The sequence below is a fragment of the Hypanus sabinus genome, chromosome 3 (assembly GCF_030144855.1).
Source record: "Hypanus sabinus isolate sHypSab1 chromosome 3, sHypSab1.hap1, whole genome shotgun sequence".
NCBI classification, from domain to species: domain Eukaryota; kingdom Metazoa; phylum Chordata; class Chondrichthyes; order Myliobatiformes; family Dasyatidae; genus Hypanus; species Hypanus sabinus.
The window spans coordinates 179,143,669-179,170,314 of NC_082708.1; the positions used below are offsets into that span (position 1 = coordinate 179,143,669).

A 26,646-nucleotide genomic window follows, 5' to 3' on the forward strand; every position below is an offset into this window, starting at 1 on the left:
CGGTTTTCGAGATCAGTAATCTTAAACTTATACTGATCTACTGTTTTAACAGTCGATTGTATCTTCTTGTCCAGCGCTTCAATTGTACGTACTTTTTCACAAATTAATTTTTCAAGAGTCGTAAACTTATCTTCATGCCGCTGAATATCCGATGCCTGCGATTGAAGCTTATTATCAAGCGATCTAACAACTCCTTCAAGTTCAGACATTTTCGTGGTAAGCTTGTATTCCAAACTTGCCAGTTTACTTTCCAAACTAGTTGCTTTACTTTCCATTTTACTTTCCAGCTTGCTTTCCAAACTTCCAAGTTTAGCATCCAGTTTAACGTCCAGAAGATTAGAAATTGCATCGATAGATAAAGGCTCCTTAGATGATTTCTTGCTTGTAGCCATTTTAAGTTTGACAGAATTAGATCAAATATACTTTTAGGAAAAAAAAGTTAATCGAAAGTATCAACTCATATGATTAAATTCGAAAAGATTTGATTAAAGGGTGATTATAGTTGAAAAAATAAAGAGCGCCTAAAAGGCAGATGTTTACGTCGCCATCTTGAAACTCCACCCCCCCCCCTCTTTCCATACATGGTATATTTTAAAATTAGTAGAATTATGGTCACTGTTCCTTAAATGCTTCTTTACTGAGACTTCAGCTACAAGGGGTGAAGTGTTGCCCTTCTCTCTCTAGTGGAGCCATCTGCATAATAGGTAAGTGGAGGTACGTTATTTTGTTTCAATGAATATTACTGTGTTCATCTCAGGGTGTCTTTTTTTCCCCTTTTCATTCTTTAGCATTTTACATTTTAATTATTTAAACTTATTTCATTTTTTGTGTTTCTTCTGATAAGCGGTTGTTCAGAAATGGTTCAAAACAGAGCATTAGGATATTTCTTGCATGGGACCGGGGATTTATTTCTGGTGAGGTTTCAAAATGTGCTGCCTTGGGTATGATTGTGCTTTATTAGACTTGGGTGGCAGTAAGCAGTTGAGCTAGATTAGACCTGCAGGGAAGGAGAAGCTTGTTGCAATTGTGTGGATTGCTCAGGAGCGGGATGAGGAGGGGATCAGAACTAAACAAGTGCATTTTAAAGCTAAATAAGAAATACTCTTTGATGTTTTGTTTTTCAGCCTTTTAGAACCTACTTCAGCCATGGGCTGATAACAAGTCAAGTTACAGATAAAAGGTATTTGCTTCTGCCAAATTTTTTATATTTTACTGAGTAATCAATTTAGTTTGCTAATTATACCATTAAATGAGATTGAAAGAATGGAGATTAATTCTCAAGTAAATATTTTAAAATGATATCTATTCCTCATTGTTCAGAAAAAGAGAAATTTACTGCCCATTGTCAGATACTTTAAATTTGTTGAATAATTTAGTGTATTCAAAGCATACCTACAGGTAAAAAATGCTTGATGCTTGTAAAGGGTAAGGGTTATAAAAAGTCCCTTTATGGAATTTGTCCAGGAATCAAACTGTCACTGTTGCAGATAAAAATCTTTGGGCGGTTTCTGTCTATTCAATGTAACTTAAGTGCTGCATAGTGATTCTGTACTATCAGTAGACCAGCTCTTGACACACCAATATTTCAGAGTAATGCAGTACAGATTTTTCAATTTGTTACTAGCCTGCTATTGTTTTAGTAATGTTATGGAGAGGCAGTTGAGAGATCATTATTAAATAGTAAAATAGATTTATGAATGTGGTATGTTAAGGCATGTTCATGCTTGTTTTTAGTGAATTCTGGAAAAAAATTTTCAATAAATGGAATGTTAACTTCTTTAACCATAAATTATCAGTGTCCTAGTTTTGAAGTTATATAGTAATCCTTTGAATATTTTGACATAGATAAATAATACAGTTTGCACTTTATGAAATTGAACTACAAGTGCTGAAGTTGGTTTTGCATCCTGTTTTTTTTAGTTCCTTATTCAGCACACATCGGCAGCCTTTTGTTCTCTTTGGTTGTCACTCAACGAAAGAAAACTTGAATTCGTACAGCTTTACGTTTCCATCTGAAGGCCACCTTGTTAAAAACACAAACAACAGAGGAGGCACTGCCAGACATATGGTATTGCAATTCATTTCTCATTTGTCATGTTTTAGGATGGTTAAGTATGTTCACTCGTGTGGCTTGAAGGGCCTATTCCCTACTGTATGTTAAATAATTTTTCAACTTCCGGAAGATTTTTTTCTATGTGTGGCGTTTATTCTATATAGAAGTGAGGGAAGTGTATTGGTAGAGAATTTTTTTAATCTTGTTTATCACATTCAATAAGTGTAAAATTTTGCAACAATCCAAGAAAGAACAGCGTCTCATGGCCTCTGTTTATAAACATTCTGAAGTTTTGAAGCGGGCGGCTGTGGAGATGGCAGTCATCCTGTAAAATTTTACCCATACAGTTTGGCACCAGTTGCAGGAGCATGTTGAAATACAGTGGCATGCAAAAGTTTGGGCACCTCTGGTCAAAATTTCTGTAACTGTGAATAGTTAAGTGAGTAGAAAATGAACTGATCTCCAAAAGTCATAAAGTTAAAGATGAAACATTCTTTTTGACATTTTACTCAAGTTGTCTTGTACAATGTTAGAGTGGGGATAAAAAGGAAAGGAGCACCATGCAAAAGTTTGGGCACCCCAGGAGATTTGAGCTCTCAGATAACTTTTACCAAGGTCTCAGACCTTAATTAGCTGTTAGGGCTATGGCTTGTTCAGTCCTCATTAGGAAAGGCCAGGTGATGCAAATTTCAAAGCTTTATAATTACCCTGACTCCTCAAACCTTGTCCCAACAATCAGCAGCCATGGGCTCCTCTAAGCAGCTGCCTAGCACTCTGAAAATTAAAATAAGTGATGCCCATAAAGCAGGAGAAGGCTATAAGAAGAAGCAAAGCGTTTTCAGGTAGCTTGTTTCCTCAGTTTGTAGTTAAGAAATGGCAGTTAACAGGTACGGTGGAGGTCAAGTTGAGGTCTGGAAGACCAAGAAAACTTTCTGAGAGAACTGCTCGTAGGATTGCTAGAAAGGTAAATCAAAACCCCTGTTTGACTGCAAAAGACCTTCAGGAAGATTTAGCAGACTCTGGAGTGGTGGTGCTCTGTTCTACTGTGCAGCGACATCTGCACAAATATGACCTTTAGAAAACTTCCTGTGTCCTCACCACAAAATTCAGTGTCTGAAGATTGCAAAGGAACATCTAAACAAGCCTGATGCATTTTGGAAGCAAGTCCTGTGGACTGATGAAATTAAAATAGAACTTTTTGACCGCAGTGAGCAAAGATATGTTTGGAGAAAAGGGGTGCAGAATTTCACGTAAAGAACATCACCCCAACTATTAAGCACGGGGTGGATCGATCATGCTTTGGGCTTGTGTTGCAACCAGTGGCAAGGGGAACATTTCTTTTTTTTATATACATTTTACAAATTAAAAAAAACCCAAATCAGAATGAGGAACATTAATACAGTGCAAAATTAAGCATACAATGACAATATGATACAAAGAAAGAGAATTTTAAAAAAAGCACCTAAATTGAAGACATGTAAACTTAGTATTGTGGCGCCCCATTTCCTAGCGTATCCGAACCGACTCACAATTAGATAGCCTACGGGGGTTTGCGAGCACAGAGCTTTGGAGCCTCTACGTCATGGGGGGCCGGTTGACAGAGGCTTAAAAGTGAGGCTGAAGTTTTCGAATAAAGTTTTTTCCTTCGACTGCAGTTACCGACTCCGTGTCGTAATTTTAGCGCTGCGTGTAGCACACCGCTACAGTATCCTCCCCCAACCCCACAACACAATAAAAAAACTCCAGACCAACCACAACACAGTATAGAGAATATAAATCAGGACAATCAAACTCCCAGACTGTGAATACACTTAGCAACAGAGGATGATGATAATGCCTACTACCAGAAAAAAAAGGGAGCTGAAAGTAAGGGACCAAAAAAACCCTAGTCAAGAGGAAGGTTATGAAAGTACTCGATAAAAGGTTCCCAGACCTTATGGAACTTTAAATCCAAATTAAGAACTGAATAATGGATTTTTTTCGAGGTCCAAGCAGGCCATAATGTTGTTAAGCCATTGAGCATGAGTGGGCGGGGCAACATCTCTCCATCTAAGGAGGATCAAGCATCTAGCCAGGAGAGAGGCAAAGGATAATATTCGGCATTTGGTCAGACTCAGACGTAAATCTGTCTCGCCCCAGAATCCGAACAAAGCAATTAAGGGGTTTGGTTCTAGGTGCTGATTCAGAATATACGATAACGTAGTGAAGACATCTTTCCAAAATTTCTCCAAGCTAGGACAGAACCAGTACATATGAATGAGAGAGGCCTCACCCCTCTTGCATTTATCACAAAGCGGACTAATGTTAGGGTAGAATCGAGATAGTTTAGATTTAGACATATGGGCTCTATGAACAATCTTAAACTGTAAAAAGCAATGGCGAGCACAAAGAGAGGTTGAGTTAACCGATTTGAGAATCGAGTCCCAACTCTCATCAGATAAGGAGGTATTTAAATCCTGCTCCCATGCCATTTTAATTTTATCCACAGGGGCCCGTCGTAAGGCTGCTAACTTATCACGAATAATTGATATTAAACCTTTACCTAGTGGATTAATGGAAAGAAATAAGTCCATAGCATTTTTTGCAGGCATTTCAGAAAAGTTAGGAATTAAAGGAGCAATAAAGTGTCTAATTTGGAGATATCTAAAAAAATGAGCATTGGGCAGATTGAACTTAAAAGAGAGCTGCTGAAAAGAAGCAAAGCGATTAACTTCAAAAAAGATCTTCAAAATGCCTAATGCCCTTCCTATACCAAACATGGAATGCTGAATCGTACGTAGTAGGTAGAAAAAGGTGATTATGTACGATAGGGCTGGAAACGGAAAAACCATGGAAACCATAGCATTTCCTAAATTGAGCCCATATACGCAAAGTGTGTCTAACAAGAGGATTAGCTATTAATCTGGACAGACTAGTAGGGAGTGCAGAGCCAAGAAGTGCAGAGATAGATAGTTCTTTAGTGGAGCTCAACTCCATTGCCACCCAATTAGGGCACTCGGGTTGGCCATGGAAAAAAGACCAAAAGGTAGCACAACGTATATTAGCTGCCCAATAATATAAACAAAAGTTAGGTAAAGCCATGCCACCGCAAGGGGAATATTTCAGTGGTAGAGGGACGAATAAATTCAATTAAATACCAGCAAATTCTGGAAGCAAACATAAAAAAAAAAGAGCTGAAGATGAAAAGAGGGTGGCTTCTACAACAGGATAATGATCCTTAACACACCTCAAAATCCACAATGGACTACCTCAAGAGGCACAAGCTGAAGGTTTTGCCATGGCCCTCACAGTCCCCCGACCTAAACATCATTGAAAATCTGTGGAGAGACCTCAAAAGAGCAGTGAATCCAAGACAGCCCAAGAATGTCACAGAACTAGAAGATTTTTGCAAGGAAGAATGGGTGAAAATCCCCCAAACAAGAATTGGAAGACTCTTAGCTAGCTACAGAAAGTGTTTACAGCTGTGATACTTGCCAAAGTGGGTGTTACTAAGTACTAACCATGCAGGGTGCCCAAACTTTTGCTTTGGACCCTTTTCCTTTTTTGTTATTTTGAAACTGTAAAAGATGGAAATAAAAAAGTAATCTTGCTTAAAATATTAAAGAAATGTTTTATCTTTAACTTTATACCTTTTAGAAATCAGGTCATCTTTTACTCTGTTAGCTATTGACAGTAACAGAAATTTTGACCAGGGGTGCCCAAACTTTTGCATGCCCCTGTATGTGCTGAAGGAAGTTGTAATACGACTTATGGAAAATAGTAATAGGATTGGGTTGAGTCGTCATGGATTTCCAAATTGAAATTTTGTTACAGTTTACTGAGATTGGAATTAGCAGAATAGTTAAAGAAGGAACGGTTGATGTGTGTTTGGACCTTTAAGAGTTTGGATAAGGTGTCATGCAAAAGACTAAAGAAATTCAAGTCTGATTTAATTAGTGATAAACTGAGATGGATTGAAGGTTGAGTAATGGAAGAAGAGAAAATATAAATAAGTCTCTGGGACATATTCCCTTGATTCGTTATTTCTGTTGACTAAGGTTAACGGGAGTGGGTGGGGGTTGGGGAAGGTTTGAGCACATAGCACAAAACAAACTATAGTTTTGGCATATTTAAACCTCAATTACATAGGGCCCAATGAGACTGCATTTGGGATATACTGGTCTTCCTGACCAAGGAACATGTACAGTTGCAAGAAAAAGTTTGTGAAACTTTTCAAATTATATGATTTTTCTGCATTAATTACTTATAAAACATGGTCTGCTTTATCTAAGCCACAATTATAGATAAATGCAATCTGCCTAAACCAGTAAAACACAAACAATTGTACTTCTCATCAATACTGAGTACCTCATTTAAACAATCACAGTGTAGATACAAAAATACATGTGAACCTCTGGGGTAATGCCTTCTACAAAAGCAATTTGGAGTCAGCTGTTCCAATCAATAAGATGAGACCGAAGGTATGGACTGCAGGTATACCCTACAAAAAAATCACAGGAAGTCAGCTTACTGACAGCCTCCTCTTCTAAAGAGAGATCTGGTTCTGTGTACCATGCCTCGATCAATACAACTTTCAGAGAGCCTTAAAGGAAGGATTGTAGAGATGAGTGAGGCTGGAAAGGCTACAAAAGCATTTCTGAGTGCTCCTCAGTCCACTGTAAGATAAATTGTCCACAAGTGGAGGAAATTCAGTACTGTTGCTACTCTCCCTAGGAGTGGACATCCTGCAAAGATCACACCAAGAGCACAATGTGCAATATGAAAGAAGTGAAAAAGAACCCAAGAGTAACATCAAAAGACCTTCAGGAATTTCTGGAACTTGGTAAAGTCTCTGTTAATGTGAACACTACAAGAAAAACACTGAACAAGAATGGTGTTCATGGAAGGATACCACTGAGAAAGCCACTGTTCTTCCAAAACAAAACATTGCTGCATGTCCCAAGTTTTCAAAAGACTAACTGGATGTTCCACAGTTCTTCTGGGACAATGTTCTGTGAACAAATGAGACAAAAGTTAAACTTTCTGGCAGAAATCCACCCCACTATGTTTGGAGGAGCAACAGCAAAACCGCATCCCAACTGTGAAGCATGGAGGAAGGAGCATCATTGTTTGGGGCTATGTTGCTGCCTCAGGTCCTGGACAGCTTGCAATCATTTAGGGAACAATGAATTCAAAATTGTGTCAAGACATTTTATAGAATATCAGGATAGTGATCAGTCACCTGAAGCATAAGAGAAGTTGGATGATGCAACATGACAGTGATCTGAAACACCAGAGTAAGTCAACAATAGAATGGCTTAAAAAGAAGAAAATTTGTGTTTTGGAATGGCCAAGTCAGAACCTAGACCTTCATCTAATTCAGATGCTGTGGCATAACCTGAAGAGGACTGTTCATGCAAGTATTTCAGAAATATTGTAAAACTGAAACAGTTTTGCATGGAGGAATGATCTAAAATTCCTCCTCACAGTTGTGCAAGTCTAATCAGTTACAGGAAACATTTGGTGGGGATTATTGCTTTTAAAGAAGGTTCTACCAGTTATTAAATAGCAGGGTTCACATACTTTTTCCAGCCTGGACTGTGATTGTTTAAATAGTGTACTGAATATTGACAAGAAGTAGTACAATTGTGTGTCATTAGCTTAGGCAGGTTGTGTTTGTCTATTTTTGTGACTTAGATGAAGATCAGATTAAGTAATTAATGCAGAGAACCGGGCAATTGTAAAGGGTACTCAAACACTCTTGCAACTCTATGTGTGCAGCAGATTGATTTGTGGCTTGGTGGGCTTGTCATATGAGGATAAAGCAGACTGGACTTGCCCTCCCTTAAATTTAAGAACGCAAGATTATTTATTGAAATGTGCAAAATTCTTATGGTGCGTGAATGTGGTGATGTTTTCTGTGGTTGGGGTGTGAAGTGCAGTGGATCAAAAAATGTTGGTAAAACTCAGCAAGTCAGGCAGCTTCTGTGGAGTGAAATGGACAGGCGGGAAGTAGCCCTTCAGGCAGAGATTAGAAGAAACTTCTCCACCTGGAGGGTTGTGAACCTTTGGAATTTTCTAACCTTTTGGGCTTTGGAGGTTCCATCTCTGAATACACTAATGGCAGATTTTTTAATATTAAGGGATATGGAGTTGGATGAGGCAAAAGATCAGCAATGAATTTAATGAGTGGCGCAGCAAGTGCAAGAGTTCAGATGGTTTGTTCTTGCTTCTATTTCTGATTCTACTCATGCAGTCAGGGTTCTGTTTTTTGGAGAAATGCAGGAAGTGCAACATCTAACTGTATACAGGAAACTGTCAGAAAATAATGAGCAGATAATCAAAGAATAATGGCCAGGGCACCAGGGCCCTCAGTTTAAAATTTAATTTGGTAGATTGTCCAGCAGTCTAGAGTTTGGAGTGAAATGCGAATTGGCTCTAAATTGGTCATGTTACACTAACAAAGTTATGCAAGTTGGCTGCCATGTTAGACTTTTCTGAAAATATTGAAAGATATTTTATCAGTTGTGATTTCAAACTTGCAGAAATTACATGCAGTATCTTTCTTGTACCTGCAGGTTGTGCAGTGTACATCTCCCAGAGGACCTTTGGCATGCTCAAGGACATACTTCTTTGGAAACACTCATGTACCTTACATAGGTAAATTAATACTAATAGAAAAGCAATTCAGTTTCTATTATAAAAATGATCAGAACTGAAATTAATACCAACTTTAATTAATTCTGCAGCCAAAGACAACAATCAACGGAAAAATGATGAGCTATTGTAAGTTTGACTTCATAAATTTATGCCATGTTCCAAAGTAAATGTATGAATAATAAATTCAGGGATATTTGAATAAGAAGATGAAACAGGAATGGACTTTTAGCCCCCTTGACCATACCTAAGTAGTTAAAATCCACAGTGCATTACTGGTGCAGAGTATTCCAAAGATTCACAAACAGATGTGACAAGAAGGTTTTCTTTATTACATTTCTAAATGACTACCTGTTATTGCAATGTCCTATTTTAATAACCTTAGAACAAATCGTAAAATAGGAACCTTTTTCTCTTGGAAGTTTGAAATATTGAAGCAATCTGTCTGGATTAAAAATCTGCAACTTTATGTAATTATTGTCTGTTAACAAGTTACTAATTGATTCTTGTGTAAACAAAATTGAATATTTTAGTATATGGGTATTTATTCTGCCAAAAGGAAATGCACTCAGTATCTATAATATACTTTTCCATTAGAAATCAAAACATAGCATATGGAAGATAAATAGTTTCTTGTCATTCAAAGAACTGAAATTCCAGCTTGTCTTTTGTTAATTTGCCCAGAATCCAATTCAGGTTTCAGTTGAGATTTTCAATCAGAAGCTTGTGTGTTAATTTGCAAGTTACAGTAACTATTCTAGTTTTGTATTGGAGGAAATGTATCAGAATTTTTGTATAGGAGGAAGTGCATTTACATAAAAGATACAAGTTGAAATAAATGGGGCCTTTTCAGGCAGAAGGGTTGTAACTACTAGAGTACCCCAGGGATTGGTTATTGGCTTACTTCTTTATTATTTATGTTAATAAACCAGAGGAGTGAACAAAATGTAAGGGTTCCAAGTTTGTTGATGGAAATGGGTCGAAGGGTATATTTTAATGAGAGCAATGTGATTCTGCGACAGGATGTTGAGTAATTCAGTAAAAACCTGGCAAATGGATTTTAATTTGAGGGCAGTGTGAGGTCCATTTTGAGTGCAAACAAAAATAGATTATTATCTAAATTGATGGAGACTAAATGAGTGAAGTGGTAGTTCCAACAAGTAGTTAAGATAAAAAGTGTGTTGGTTTTTATTGCAAGGGAAAAAAAGCTAAAGGCATTAATTTAAGAATGAGGAGTAACACAGAAAATGCTAAAGGTACTCAGTTGGTCAGGCAGCATCTATGGAAAGGTATAAAACCAGGATACTTCATCAGGTCAAGACTAATTAAGAATAAGGAGGTTATGTTTTGGATGCTGGTGAGAGCATACCTACAATACTGTGCATGATTTTGATTCTTTCACTTAAAACTCATATAAAATCTTTGAAGGCCAAAGGAGACTGAACTGGTTAATTTCTGGGATGAGTGCTGTCCTAATTAAGAGAGGTTAAATATTTTGAGTCTTTATTCCTTGCAGTCCAGAAGGATGGATTACCTGATTCACACACAAAAGATCAAGAGGGAGTGCAGCATGGTAAAGGTAGATTCCCAAAGGGACATGGTTTCAAGATGAGGGATCAGCCATTCAAAAGTGATGTGCACGAAATTTCTTCTCTGTGAACAGTGAATCTCTGGAATGCTGGATGTTAGATTTCAGGTTTACATGCAAATATTTGATTTAAATATGGCACTTTTCCCTTTGGGGGTACTCTGCCATTCACTTAGGTCACGACCGATTTGAAGGAAGCATAAATTCCACATTTGCCTTGTTTGTATTTTTCACTTTCTTGGTTGGAAAGAACCTATCCACCTCACACTTAAATGTATTCAAAGCTTCTGCTTCCATTGTCTTTTGTAGTTGTTACAAACATTTATGACCGTTGAAGTGGAAAAATACTGCCGCCATCTTAAAATGGGTGAACCTTATCTTTAAATAGTGACTCTCAATTTTAAGTCTTCTTTCAAGAAGAAACACCTTCTTCAAGTCTGCCCAAGGACTTATATGATTTATAGGTTGTCACAATCAATTGAAGTTAGAAATTCTCTAATGCTTCACCTATGGGATCCTTTACAATGAAAATATTAATTAACATTGTACATTACCAGATCTAAGTTACTTTTTGACACAAAAATCTTTTGTAATTTTGTTGGCCTCTCATACATAAAGAAATACCTCATGGAGCTCCTGAGTTAAGCCAAGTTCTGGCTGTGTGGTCTTTATGTACTTTGCTTTATGTACTCTTCCTTTGACCCTGCCATTGAATTTAGTACCTCGGCAGCAGTTATGGATCTATATCTTTGAGGAGCTGTTCCTTTAGGAAGTAAAGGGTAATGTCTATTCTGTGTATCTGTGTTCGATGTTCTCAGGGTAGATAATTGTGAAAGTTCCCATTTCTGTGCTGACTTGATGAAGATTGCGTGATTCATTATGTTCTCAGTTCACTCAGACTTGCCAAGAAGTCTTCAGTAAATATGCACAAAATTCAGTTGCATTTTCTCCTTTTGTTTTGCGGTGCTCTAAGGTTAATATAGGATAGACACATGCAAATTGTGGCTGAATTTGCATAATTTTGAAGGTGACATTGGGCAATCTCAATTCCTGATGTCTCTTATTTATAGGTTTTGTTCTAGTGTATTTACAGTGATATATTGACCTCAGAATAATCAAAAAATACTCGTTCCTTGCTTATCTTTTAGACTGTAAATATAGAAATTCCATATGGAGTCATTATGAAAACATGTAACTTTTGTTCATACCCATTGACTCTTTATTTTTAATTCATGAACAAGAAATGTTCCTATGTAAACATAAAATATTCTGTAGATGCTGGGGTCAAAGCAACACGCACAACTCACTGGAGGAACTCAGCAGGTCGGACAGCATCTGTGGAAACAAACAGTCAACGTTTCGGGCTGAGACCCTTTGTTAGGATTGAAAAGGGAGGGGCAGGGGCCCTGTAAGGAAGGTGGGGGGAGGGTGGGAAGGAGAGGGCTGGTAGGTGGCAGGTGAAAAACCAGTAAGGAGAAGGATCAAGGGGTTGGGGAGGGAAAGCAGAGAGGGGATAGGCAAGAAAGATGAAGAAGGAATGCAAGGGGAAAGTACTATGGGTAGTAAAAGGAGGCGGAACCATGAGGGAGGTGATAGGCAGCTGGAGGAGAAGGTAGAGCGAAACTGGGATGAGGGGAAGTGAGAAGGAGGAATTACCGGAAGTTGAAGAATTCAGTGTTCCTGCCAAGGGGCTGGAGACTACCCAGACGATATATGAGGTGTTGCTTCTCCAACCTGAGTTTGACCTCATCATGGCAGTAGAGTAGGCCACATATGGACATATCCGAATGGGAATGTGAAGCAGAGTTGAAGTGGGTGGCAACCGGGAGATCCTGTCTGTTGTGGCGGACTGAGCGGAGGTGCTTGACGAAGTGGTCCCCCAATCTGCGTCAGGTCTGACCGATGTAGAGGAGGCTGCATTGGATGGAATAGATGACCCCAACAGACTCAGAAGTGAAGTGTTGCCTCACCTGGAAGGAATGTTCCTGTGCTTTGTAGCCGTGGGAAATGTGATGGAGGATATTGTCCTAGACTAGTGTGTGAATAAGCAATTAACTCTTTGAATGGTCTGTTTTTCCTAGGGTGCTGCCACAGATTTACTTTGCTATAGTAGAAGCAGTGTTGGCTAGCATTCAATGCTACGTAGAAACTCCCAGCATAAAAATGGTAAATGATTTCTATAAAATTGTATTTTAACTGTTAAATCAAAGATTTATGACTACTTAGGTGATGGTGTTGTATTGTGTATTAACTATAACCATTAGAAATTAACAGAATGCTCTGATATTCACCCTGTGGGACACAATTCTATTAATATATGAATATTCCTTTGGTTTCACAAATTTTCAGCTTTCTACTATGGAAAATACAGAAATGCTGAGAATGCATTTACCCTGATTCCTTTCAAGCTTCACTTTATTTCTCTGGATGTGAACACCATGTCCTTGGAACTCTTTGCAACTGTTTCATCCTCAGTCTATTAACATTGTGGCTCATCTTTCCAGACAAGTGTTTTCCGCCTAGTCAACTACTTTTGCAGCTGTAGTAACTTGTAGGCAAATGTGGTAGGCAAAGTCAAACAAACAGAAGTAAGAAGAATGCCAATTAATGTTGACATAGAACATTACAGCATAGTACAATACAAGCCCTCCCAACTAACTACAGTATACAGCATAAACCTTGATTTTAAAATCTTGAAATACATTGTTCCACTACATGCTAATGCCATACTTTTTAAATAACAATATTTTATACTGCTTGCCATTCAATATTTTGCCATGTTTTAATATAAAATACAGCAGAAGTAAATGAATGATTATGCTTATCACCATTGTATTAGAAAGATAAATTTAAATAATTTATGTCCTGTCACATACCCAGTTCTCGTACCACTAATATAATTTCCACTCTGACATTTGCAACTGAATTGAATTTTGGACCACTTCCATGTCATATCGAATACAACCATTTGGCTTAAAGTTCAAATTTATGTATTTTTGGTCAGATGCCCTCTAAGTGTGATGTTGGCAATGTTTTTATCCTTGTCTGTAACTCTCACTAAATCCTGATTCTTCCACCACCAGTTTGCTGGGTCCTCACCTTCCTGTCTTTTCTCATCTTTTTTCCAACCCTCAGTTTGACTGATAAGCCTGCTCTGTATTAGTTTTGTAAAGTAAATTAAACTGTCCTATGTTAAAGGTCAAACATGAAAGATTTTGTATGTAGTCTTGTTAAGTTTTGTCTTTGGATTCACAAATGTATTATCATATTTCTTTGTAGGCCAAAGAAATGGCTGAAGATGTTTTTCTTTCAACATTGGATTGTTATGGTCTTGGTCACTATAAAGCTGTCCTAAGGTATGAGATATAATTGTGCTCTTTAATTTTATAAATAAGAATGGCAGTAAGATTACAGGGTGTGTATTCAATCGAGTGCTGACACACAATGCAGCATCAAAGCTTTTTTTGGTTTATACTGAATTATAATGAATGGTTCATTGAATCGGAGAATATGCAGCAAATAATTGTAACATATTTGGGACATACAGTGAGGTGCAAAGGTTTGGGCACCCCTGGTCAAATTTTCTGTTACTGTTAATAGCTAAGTGAGTAAAAGATGACCTGATTTCCAAAAGGTATAAAGTTAAAGTAAAACATTTCTTTAGTATTTTAAGCAAGATTACTTTTTTATTTCCATCTTTTACCGTGTCAAAATAACAAAAAAGGAAAAGGGCCCAAAGCAGAAGTTTGGGCACCCTGCATGGTCGGTACTTAGTAACACCCCCTTTGGCAAGTGTCACAGCTTGTAAACGCTTTCTGTAGCCAGCTAAGAGTCTTTCAATTCTTTTTTTTCTTCTTTTTTCTAAATCTTTTTATTATTATTAGTAATATGGACAGAATACAAATGATATATTGATAAAGAAATTACAAACATACAAATTCCATTACATATGAAAAAAACATACACAATAGTTACAATATAAATGAGTTTACCAAGACATAAGCCATACAATATATGTATGAACATGGTAAGTCTAAATATTTCAAAATATATGATATAAAAAAAACAGAAAAAAGAAAAAAAATATATAATGCAAAACTACCTAATCTACTAATCTAATAACTAATATAGAAGAAAAAAGAAGCAAAAAAAAAAGAGAGAGGAAAAAAAGGGGGCGTTTATAATATCTCACAAGAATAAATATTCATCAATGCCGTCACTTTCGGTCCTCTCAACATACATAAGCTAAAAGCTGGGAAATCAAATGAACTCGGAGCAGGGTCATATTACATCATATGAAAATGTTGAATAAATGGTCTCCATAACTTTTCAAATTTAATAGAAGTCTCAAAAACACCACTTCTAATTTTTTCTAAATTTAAACATAACATAGTTTGAGATAACCAATTAAATACAGTGGGAGGATTAATTTCCTTCCAATTCAACAATATAGATCTTCTAGCCATCAGAGTTAGAAATGCAATCATTCGACAGGCAGAAGAAGATAAATGCAGTGAGTCTAACATTGGTAAACCAAAAGTTGTGGTAATAGGATGAGGTTGTAAATCAATATTCAAAACCGCAGAAATAATATCAAAAATATCTTTCCAATATTTCTCCAAAAATGAACAAGACCAAAACATATGAGTTAAAGACACAATTTCAGATTGACATCTATCACAAATAGGACTAATATGAGAGTAAAAATGAGCTAATTTATCCTTGGACATATGGGCCCTATGTACGACCTTAAATTGTGTTAATAAATGTTTGGCACATATCGATGATGTATTAACTAATTGAAGAATTCTATCCCAATTCTCACTAGAAATAATAAGGTTAAGCTCTCTTTCCCAATCCTTTTTGGTCTTATAAAGGGGCTCTGAACATATCTTCATAATTATATTATAAAGTTTTGAAATAAGCCCTTTTTGAAAAGGGTCTAATTCAAATAAACTCTCCAAAATATCTGAAGGCACAAAATTTGGAAACGTAGGGAGTACAGAACTTAAAAAATGTCTAATCTGTAAATATCTAAAAAAAATGAAATCTAGGCAAGTTATATTTGTTGGATAATTGCTCAAAAGACATGAAACAATTGTCCAAAAATAAATCAGAAAATCTTAGTAATCCCTTAGTTTTCCAAGCCGAATAAGCTTGATCTATAATGGAAGGGTGGAAAAAACAATTAGGTACAATAGGACTATTTAAAATGAATTGAGTCAACCCAAAAAATCTCCGAAGTTGAAACCATATACGTAAAGTATGTTTAACTATCGGGTTGTCAATTCGTTTCGGCAATTTAGAAAGAGCAAAAGGGAGAGAAGTCCCTAAAATAGAACCCAGAGCATAAGCTGATACAGATTTAATTTCTAAACTCACCCGAGGGCCGAAAAATCCACCCCCATCTTTCAACCAGCATAACAAGTATCTAATATTAATTGCCCAATAATAAAATCTGAAATTAGGTAATGCTAACCTGCCTTCCTTTTTTGTCTTCTGTAAATATATTTTATCTAACCTGGGATTTTTATTCTGCCATATATATGAAGAAATTTTTGAGTCAACATTAGTAAAAAAAAGATTTTGGAATAAAAATTGGTATCGCTTGAAAAATATATAAAAACTTAGGTAAAATAACCATCTTAATAGCATTAATCCTACCTATTAGGGATAAAGATAATGGTGACCACTTAGTAAACAAACCTTTAATCTGATCAATTAAGGGTAAAAAATTAAATCTAAATAAATCTTTATGGTTTTTTGTGATTTTGATCCCTAAATCAGTAAAAGAAACATTAACTAATTTAAAAGGTAAATTTCCATAAATTGGGACCCGTTTATTCAAAGGAAACAATTCACTTTTATTAAGATTTAACTTATACCCAGAAAACTCACTAAATTGAGCCAATAATGATAAAACTGCTGGGATGGATTTCTCCGGGTTAGAAATGAATAGTAATAAATCATCTGCATACAAAGATAACTTATGAATGTCTGTCCCACGATTAATACCCAAAATATCCTGTGATTGTCTGATGGCAATTGCCAAAGGTTCTAAGGCAATGTTAAATAGTAATGAACTAAGAGGACATCCTTGTCTAGTGCCCCGAAATAGGCGAAAAAAAGGAGATCTTTGATTATTGGTAAATCAATTCTTGTTTGGGGGATTTTCGCCCATTCTTCCTTGCAAAAGGCTTCTAGTTCTGTGAGATTCTTGGGCTGTCTTGCATTCTCTGCTCTTTTGAGGTGTATCCACAGATTTTCGATGATGTTTAGGTCGGGGGCTGAGGGCCATGGTAAAACTTCCAGCTTGCGCTTCTTGAGCTAGTCCATTGTGGATTTTGAGGAGTGTTCAGGATCATAATCCTGTTGTAGAAACCATCTCCTTTTCATCTCCAGCTTTTTTTTTTACTGATGGTGTGAAGTTTGCTTCCAGAATTTGTTGGTATTTAATTGATTTCATTCTTCTCTCTACCAGTGAAATGTTCCCCGTGCTACTGACTGCAACGTAAGCCCAAAGCATGATCGATCCATCCCCGTGCTTAACAATTGGAGAGGTGTTCTTTTCATGAAGTTCTGCACCCTTTTTTCTCCAAACATACCTTTGCTCATTGCAGCCAAAAAGTTCTATTTTAACTTCATCAGTCCACAGGACTTGTTTCCAAAATGCATCAGGCTTGTTTAGATGTTCCTTTGCAAACTTCTGATGCTGAATTTTGTGGTGAGGACACAGGAAAGGTTTTCTTCTGATGACTCTTCCATGAAGGTCATAGGTAGAGCAGTGCACCACCACTCCAGAGTCTGCTAAATCTTCCTGAAGGTCTTTTGCAGTCAAATGGGGGTTTTGATTTGCCTTTCTAGCAATCTTATGAGCAGTTCTATCGGAAAGTTTTCTTGGTTTTCCAGACCTCAACTTGACCTCTACCATTCCTGTTAACTGCTTAATTACATTACATTTTCTTAATTACATTACAAACTGAGGAAACGGCTACCTGAAAATGCTTTATTATCTTCTTATAGCCTTCTCCTGTTTTGTGGGCATCATTTATTTTTATTTTCTAAGTGCGAGGCAGCTGCTTAGAGGAGCCCATGGCTGCTGATTGTTGGGACAAGGTTTGAGGAGCAGGGTATTTATGTCTGTCCGTCTAGGTACCATATCCGGTGTGGATGTTGGTGACAGTGGTTTTGGATACAGATCTATCCCTCGTTTTTTGGGTGACTTCCATTTCCTCGATGTGTAGCAACTTGGTTAGGCTTTTGATGTCCATAAGCTGACGTCTTTCCTCTAGATTTGCTCTTCTGCATTTGATGTGTGTGTGATCCATGATATTTTTAACATTCTCCTGTAGAACCATAATTCAGCTGCTTCTAGTCTCTTTTCCATTGCTGGGGAGATGGTCCAGCATTCACTTCCATAAATCAGGATAGAATAAATGTAGCACTGCAGTATTCTGTTTTTATTGTACATGCTTATCTTTCTGTTTGTTGATATGGTCTTCATTTTCTGGAAAGCTTCTTTGCCATTGCTATTCTGTATTTGATATCTGCGTCGCACGTGCCATTACTTGTTATTTGGATGCCAAGATATCTGAAATTGTTCACTTGTTTGATGTTTGTATTTCCAATCTTGATCACACGTTGTGGGATGTTTATCTTTCTGGAGATGACCATGCTTTGTGTCGTCTTGGTGTTGATTGAGAGGCCTCTGATTACTTTCTTTTGCCACTATAGTGAGTTGCTTCTGAGTCAGCTATTAGTACGATGTCATCAGCATATCCAATTGTGAGTCCTTTGATGTCTTTGATACTTCTCAAGATATTTTCACTATACTGGTTGAATAAGTTGGGTGAAAAGACACAACCTTGCCTGACTCCTCTCATGATATTCACATACTCACTCACTTCTCCTTTTATTCTGATGGATGCTGTCTGGTCCCAGTATAAGTTTCTTAAGAAACGGATATCTTTCCCATCTACGTCAAGATCTTGAAGCATTTCCAGGAGATCTTGGTGTCTGACACAAAGCTTTTGTATAGTCGATGAAACATAGGTGGATGTCTTTTTGTACCTTGATGGCTTGTTCACAGATCATCCGTAGCATGAAATTGCATTTCTGGTTCCAGTGTTTTCCACAAAGCCCCATTGTTCTTTACTGATTTCTGGTTTTATACAACGTTTTGCTCTCATCATGAATACTCTGAGAACAATTTTTGCCACATGGCTCATCAGGCTTATTGTACGATGTAACTCACATTCAGTTGCTCCCTCTTTCTTTGGAAGTGTGATGAACACTGATTTACTTAAATCATCAGGTAACTCTCCATGATCACAGATTTCATTTGCTATTTCTGTTATTTTCTCTGTTCTAAAATCTTCTATAAAGATCTATAAAGCTTTGAAATTTGCATCACCTGGCCTTTCCTAATGATGACTGAACAAGCCATAGCCTTAACAAGCTAATTAAGGTCTGAGACCTTGGTAAAAGTTACTTGAGAGCTCAAATCTCTTGGGGTGCCCAAATTTTTTCATGGTGCTCCTTTCCTTTCTTCCCCCCACTCTAAAATTGTACAAGACAAAAATAATACACTAATCTTGCTTAAAATTTTGAAAAGAATGTTGCTTCTTTAACTTTATGACTTTTGGAGATCAGTTCATCTTCCTACTCACTTAGCTATTCACAGTAAGAGAAATTTTGACCGGGGTGCCCAAACTTCTGCATGCCACTGTATGTTAATGGTACCTTTCCAGCTGAAGCTATAATCATTCTTTCCTTGTATTTTCCTATAAGATTTACATTTTAGAAATACTCAGGTAATTCCTGATAAGTGAAGCAGATGAGGATAGAAGAATCTGATCAGAAAGTAAGCTCACTCTCATGAAAAAGCATTGGCAGGCATAACATATCAAATGGGAACAGGGAGACCTGTTGAACTTCTTGAATCTGTTCCTCCATTCATTGTAGAAGTTTATAAATGTTTCCCACTTCAACTAAAGATTATGACTGACCAAATCTGCTTATTATGATGCAGGGTTCTTTTTTGGCCCATCCAATCCTTTCTTGATTAATAAAAGCTTCAAGGGTTATGGAGAGAAGGCAGGCAAATTGAGTTCAGAGGAATAGCAAGTCAGCCATGATGGAAAGGTGGAGCATACTTGATGGTGCTACTGCTATGTTGTATGATCCATTTTGGCATTCCTTCTCTTATTTCCTGTTATCTCTTACATCTTGTTCTTTCTAGCATCTTTTTCCTTTTGATTCTTTCGTCACTTGCCTGTGGAGTAAATTGTAGCTAATTAAGCTAAAAGTCATATCTTTTCCACAGGACTGTGGGGTGGGGGGATGATGAGAAGTTGATCAAGAAGATGGAGGAGCGGAGGAAGAAATACAAGGTGGTAGGTGATGGGTGAAACCTGGAGAGGGGGAGGGGTGAAGTGCTGCGAGGTTGATAGATGAAAGAAATAAATGACTGGAGAAGAAGGAATCTGATAGGGGAGGGTAGAAGACCATGGAATAAAGGGAAGAAAGAGGAGCACCAGGGGGAGGAGATGGGCAGGTAAGGAGATAAGGTGAGAAAGGGGAATGGGAATTCTGAATAAACACAAGGAAATCTGCAGATGCTGGAAATTCAAACGCACACAAAATGCTGGTGGAACACAGCAGGCCAAGCAGCATCTATAGGGAGAAGCACTGTCGACGTTTTGGGCCGAGACTTAGTCCTGACGAAGGGTTAGGATTAAAATCTTCTTGAAAGTCGGTTGTGGCTTGTACATTAGCCTGAAGTTGGAAAAGCATGGGTGGAGCAGCTATGAAATTTTAAGATCCTTTTTGTCAGTTATTCTAATAAAGTTTGTATATGGATGCAACCTGACCTGCTGAGTATTAGTAGAGCATTTTATCCTAATTTGCATTATTTATGATACTTGAAAACTCCTATCAGTCCCTTTTACCACTAACAACATAACTTTTCTACCCTCTGATGCACATGGTAATCTGGATTTGTGTTTGAAATTGCAATTTTGCAAGAATGCATCTTCAGTATTTTTGCTTGTGACCATTACAGTCGGCCCTCCTTATCCGCGAATTCAACCAACCGTGTATCGCGAAAACCCAGAAGTGCTCTTCCAGTACTTGTTGTTCGAGCATGTGCAGACTTTTTTTCTTGCCACTATTCCATAAACTATGCAGTATAACAACCATTTTACATAGCATTTGCATTGTATTAGGTATTATAAGTAATCTAGAGATGATTTATAGTATACGGGAGAATGTGCATGGGTTATCATGGATCGGGATCAACAAAAATCGAAAGTTCTCTTACTAAGTAAGTCAGAACAGGTACATCTGGTATTATTTAGTGGCAGTTAGTCAAATATTTGTCTTATGTAGTATATATTTTACCTTTCTATGCATATAAAACGCTTAACGTATGTTTCAGCGCTGGGCTCGGGAACGGAAGTTCTCGGGACAGACCGCTTCCGAGCACGCTCTCCACCTTGCCGGGTTGATGTGGAGGATCAAAAACCCAAAAACCCAAAACCCAATAATTAAACCACTGCATTACTTAATAATAATTGTAGCTTTCATTGGGGCAGGGCCTTTCTCACTTTATCCTTTTAAAATTGTTCAGAGCGTTGACCAAAGTAGCCTAGCGCTTTTCCAATGACCCATGGTCTTTCACCTCTTTCTGATCGCTTTATTATTTCCACTTTATTTTCAATCGTGATCGTGATTATTTTCGTGAACAGAAACACTGCGGATTCTGATCTCTACCGCCGGGTCCTAACGTCCATTGCACTGAGACAGGTTAAATAAGGTCTGGGGTTCTGCTGTGTCTGAGGTCCACTGCATTGAGTCAGGTTGAATAAGGGATTTGAGCATCCCTGAATTTTGGTATCCGCGAGGGGTCCCGGAACCAATTCCCCGTGGATAAGGAGGGCCGACTGTATATTAAAAGATGCCTTTCATCCAGGCACAGTTTATGATTTTGCTTAAGCTAAAAATTTGTGGGTTCCATGTAGTTTTTTTTTAAGCCTGAGCTCTTCAAGTTAAATATTTTGCTATCTCTTATTTTTCCAATAGGTCAAAATTGTCCTTTCAGATTGAAGCTGTGAATAGCCAGGCAAGGTAAGTATTGATTTTGTGCTTGGTATTGTTTTCAAAAAGCTTTCGATGGCTTTGTGCATACAGGATTTTAGCCTACATGTTTTCACTCCTGAGCTTAGAGTGGAAAACCTAACTTCTGTTCTGCAGTTTGCTTTCTTGATTTAAATGTACAGTGGTTACTGTTGTTTTTGTGGGATTAAGTTTCACACTAATGTAGAGGTGTTTTGAAGGTTGGTCATAGTAAGCTGAGAACTGCAATTTAGTCTATACTTGCACCTGTTAAAGTCAAGAGTGGCAATTTAAGGGTTTAAGACTGTATAAACATTTGGCAAACTGGCTGAGGCAGGTATTTGCAAGTGTTGCCATGTGATACAAGTTCAAGAGTCGATGTGATGCCTTTTCCTCCAGTTTAATTTGTTGCTGCATCCATCTGTAAGGAAGAGTCATGAAAATAGTTGACAATCATGTCATCACCATGATTGGCATGGACTTGTTAAGTCAAAGGACCTGCATCTGTGCTTTGTGATTCTACATTAAATTTCATGGTGGTTTAATTCACTTGTTGATGTCAAATGGGTTATGGCAAAATTTGAATTGCTTTCTAATAAATTTGCTTTGCTTAGTTAAACTTTAGGACAGGTTACTGTAAAGAACTATGAGTGGATTCTAATAATATATAAAAAAAAAAGTCCCAATTACACACTAGTTGTAGTTTTCAGATTGTGAACTATTTCTCATAGCTTTTAATGTAATTTCTTTCTAGAATCATCCCATTGGAAAGCCATTTAAGCAAGTTCCTCATTAAAACTGTAAGTCATATATGAAGTCAAATATTTTCCTGATATTTATTGAGAATTGTAGTATATTTAAAAAGATTTGATTTAAGATAAAAGGTTCAGAAAGGAACTACAACAGTGACATTTTAAAGTCAACAGATCCCTGTAGATTTACCATTCTCAGATTGTCAACACTTGAGACAATTAATGATTAGAGTTTATTTCAACCGTTCAAGTACTGAACTGCATGCTCAGTGTTTTTACTGTTGTGGAAGGTTCTGTAGCTGCATGTCTTCGATATTGCCTTGAAGATGCAATAAAATAACAAGTGATGAAATCCCAAGTATTTAATTCATAAAGTTCTGATTGATCATACTCATTCTATCCCACTGACATCTAACCTCTGGTTGATTCTTGACTTTAATCTTAAAATTCATAAAATGTGGAAGCCAGGAATGAATTGGCAACTTCACTACAATAAGTGTCAATGCTCTTGGTAAATTGGTACACAACTGGGATTAGTGGGATTGATCTGAGAATCGGTATAGATTGGGTAAGTGGAAGAGCCTCCCACTATATTTAAAGGAAATGTAAATCTAATACTCAACTCCAGGCTAAATGGCAGCATGATTTACTTAGTGACTTGCCTTCTAATCTTACTGGTTTAAATCCAACTTGGATGCTATTAGTACAAAGAAAAGAGTTTGGAATTTTTGCTCACTAATATAAAGGCTAATAATGCAAATAGCAGTTTTTCAGAGATTGTATGCCTTGTCTGATCAACCTCCCATTATTATTTTTAGGCACTAATTTTGTTTGGAAGTTGTAAATATCTGTTCTACATAAAGTCCAATAATCTTTCAAACTTCCAAATACAAAATAGTTAGGACAGTTTAAGACAACAAAAGACTTAAGTGTAACAAAGATGAGACTTAAAAAGACGTGTTTCCGAAAGACAGGGAAACACAGTCGTCTATAAACCTTATTATGGAGTTGTTAATGGCAGAGTTTTAATAAACCAGTTTTATTAAATGAACAGACAACCTTATTGTCATTTTCTTTCTGCTACTATATAATTTTATTTCACTGAGTTTGAAAACTTGACCTTTAGTTTGAAAGTGACTGTGATCATTATTCCTGTGTATGCTTCGCTTTTTTCCCCTGAAATAATATTTGTTTAATTGCTGTGTATTCATGCATATTTGATATACATCTTGATCTAGTCTTGTCTGTTAATCTTTTTCTTCTGAAGTTGCCTGTGCTTTCTGTATCTGAGTATCTTTAACCAATTGCATGCATCTTCCAGTACTTGATGAGAGTTATTTCTGATTACATTTATAAACAATATTTTTGGATTTTGCTTCACTTCTGCTACTCTTCTGCACTTCAAATTATCCATGGAAATGAATTCCCATCTCCTATTGCCTTCCTTCATGAGCTTCTCCCTCCAAAAGGCTATTTTTGTTCGATAATATAGATGTAGGTTTTGCAGAACAAGCTGATACAGGAAGATTGCTGATGTGTCTGTTTCCATACATAGAAAATAAATTTGTGCTCCGTTGCCCTAATTAGTAAATTGTGCCTGACTCTAACCTTGATTTGAGATTGCTTAACTGAATGCTTTCTACTTCCATTTGTGTTGTAGGCATCAATGACTGTTTATGACATTCCAGATTTAACAGGAGCCAAAGGGACTGTAGGATCAATAGTTTTCTCTGAATCATTCATAGAATCTAAAATATTTGTGAAAGAAAAGGGTAAGTATCTTCATTTCAGATGACTTGATTTCTTATCCTACTTAGTGAAAGATTAGTGGTGATGGTACAGCCAATTTGAATCCTGTGATAGCTATGTAATTTAAATTTGCTTAATAATCTGGAATTTAAAAAAAAGTATGTTGATCATAAAACTAGCTGATTGGATTTAAAACCATTCTATTCTACTGACCGATTGAAGATAGAGGAGACATAAAACCCTCATGGAACTCAAAATTTGCAGGAAATCTGAAATAGAGTATAATACTAGGAAAACCCAGCATTTCATGAAGAGATTTCAGGGAGAAGTTTGAAGTTGGGGGGAAAGTGATTAGATTGATGGTGAAGAAGAAGACTTTATCTTTCTTTTTCTTTCTTTCTAAATCTTTTTATTAATATTAGTAATATGGACAGAGTACAGATGATATATTGATATGAAATTACCAATATACACATTCCATTACATATGAAAAAAAAACATACATAATAGTTACAATATAAATGAGTTTACCAAGACATAAGCCATAAGATATATGTATGGACATAGTAAATCTAAATATTTCATAATGTATAATATAAAAGAAACAGAAAAAAGAAAGAAAAAAAAACAAAAAAAAATTTATGTAATGCAGAACTAGCTAATCTAATCTAATAACTATAACTAATAAGTAATATAAAAGAAAAAAAACAAAAGAGAAGGAAAAAAAAACGGGCTGTTTATAATATCTCACAAAAATAAGTATTCATCAATGCCGTCACTTCCGGTCCTCTCAAAATACATAAGCTGAAAGCTGGGAAATCAAATGAACTTGGCACAGGGTCATATTACATCATATGAAAATGTTGAATAAATGGTCTCCATAACTTTTCAAATTTAATAGAAGTCTCAAAAGTACCACTTCTAATTTTTTCTAAATTTAAACATAACATAGTTTGAGAGAAGCAATTAAATACAGTGGGAGGATCAATTTCTTTCCAATTCAACAATATAGATCTTCTAGCCATCAGAGTTAGAAATGCAATCAATCGACGGGCTGAAGAAGATAAATGCAGTGAATCTAACATTGGTAAACCAAAAATTGCGGTAATAGGATGAGGTTGTAAATCAATATTCAAAACCGCAGAAATAATATCAAAAATATCTTTCCAATATTTCTCCAAAAATGAACACGACCAAAACATGTGAGTTAAAGACGCAATTTCAGAATGACATCTATCACAAATAGGACTTATATGAGAGTAAAAATGAGCTAATTTATCCTTGGACATATGGGCCCTATGTACGACCTTAAATTGTATTAGTGAATGTTTGGCACATAACGATGATGTATTAACTAATTGAAGAATTCTATCCCAATTCTCACTAGAAATACTAAAACTAAGCTCTCTTTCCCAATCCTGTTTAGTCTTATAAAGAGGCTCTGAACGTATCTTCATAATTATATTATAAAGTTTTGAAATAAGCCCTTTTTGAAAAGGGTCTAATTCAAATAAACTCTCCAAAATATCTGAAGGCACAAAATTTGGAAACGTAGACAGTACAGAACTTAAAAAATGTCTAATCTGTAAATATCTAAAAAAATGAAATCTCGGCAAGTTATATTTGTTGGATAATTGTTCAAAAGACATGGAACAATTATCTAAAAATAAATCAGAAAATCTTAGTAATCCCTTAGTTTTCCAAGCTGAATAAGCTTGATCTATAATGGAAGGGTGAAAAAAACAATTAGATACAATAGGACTATTTAAAACGAATTGAGTCAACCCAAAAAATCTCCGAAATTGAAACCATATACGCAATGTATGTTTAACTATCGGGTTGTCAATTCGTTTCGGCAATTTAGAAAGAGCAAAAGGGAGAGAAGTCCCTAAAATAGAACCCAGAGCATAAGCTGATACAGATTTAGTTTCTAAACTCACCCAACAAGGGCCAAAAGATCCACCCCCATCTTTCAACCAACATAACAAATATCTAATATTAACTGCCCAATAGTAAAATCTGAAATTAGGTAATGCTAACCCGCCTTCCTTTTTTGTCTTCTGTAAATATGTTTTACCTAACCTGGGATTTTTATTCTGCCATATATATGAAGAAATTTTTGAGTCAACATTAATAAAAAAAGATTTTGGAATAAAAATTGGTATCGCTTGAAAAATATATAAAAACTTAGGTAAAATAACCATCTTAATAGCATTAATCCTACCTATTAGGGATAGAGACAAAGGTGACCACTTAGTAAACAAACCTTTAATCTGATCAATTAAGGGTAAAAAATTAAATCTAAATAAATCTTTATGGTTTTTTGTGATTTTGATCCCTAAATAAGTAAAAGAGTCATTAACTAATTTAAAGGGTAAATTTCCATAAATTGGGACCCATTTATTCAATGGAAACAATTCACTTTTATTAAGATTTAACTTATACCCAGAAAACTCACTAAATTGAGCCAATAATGATAAAACTGCTGGAATGGATTTCTCTGGGTTAGAAATGAATAGTAATAAATCATCTGCATACAAAGATAACTTATGAATATCTGTCCCACGATTAATACCCAAAATATCCTGTGATTGTCTGATGGCAATTGCCAAAGGTTCTGAGGCAATGTTAAATAGTAATGAACTAAGAGGACATCCCTGTCTAGTGCCCCGAAATAGGCGAAAAAAGGGAGATCTTTGATTATTGGTAACCACTGAGGCTACTGGAGTATGATAAATCAATTTAATCCATGA

General features: G+C 36.4%; 1 protein-coding gene across 3 annotated transcripts in view; it reads left to right on the top strand.

The window, feature by feature from the left end:
- The window catches only part of dnaaf9 (dynein axonemal assembly factor 9), a 144,777-nt gene that overhangs the window by 51,781 nt on the left and 66,350 nt on the right, over window positions 1-26,646 (top strand). For all 3 annotated transcript variants that reach the window (XM_059965717.1, XM_059965715.1, XM_059965718.1), the window contains 9 exons: window positions 1,125-1,180; window positions 1,921-2,068; window positions 8,611-8,692; window positions 8,782-8,818; window positions 12,359-12,443; window positions 13,557-13,633; window positions 21,360-21,404; window positions 22,147-22,192; window positions 23,805-23,916. In XM_059965717.1, coding sequence (XP_059821700.1) covers window positions 1,125-1,180; window positions 1,921-2,068; window positions 8,611-8,692; window positions 8,782-8,818; window positions 12,359-12,443; window positions 13,557-13,633; window positions 21,360-21,404; window positions 22,147-22,192; window positions 23,805-23,916 — 688 coding nt within the window. The remainder of the gene's footprint in view (window positions 1-1,124; window positions 1,181-1,920; window positions 2,069-8,610; window positions 8,693-8,781; window positions 8,819-12,358; window positions 12,444-13,556; window positions 13,634-21,359; window positions 21,405-22,146; window positions 22,193-23,804; window positions 23,917-26,646) is intronic.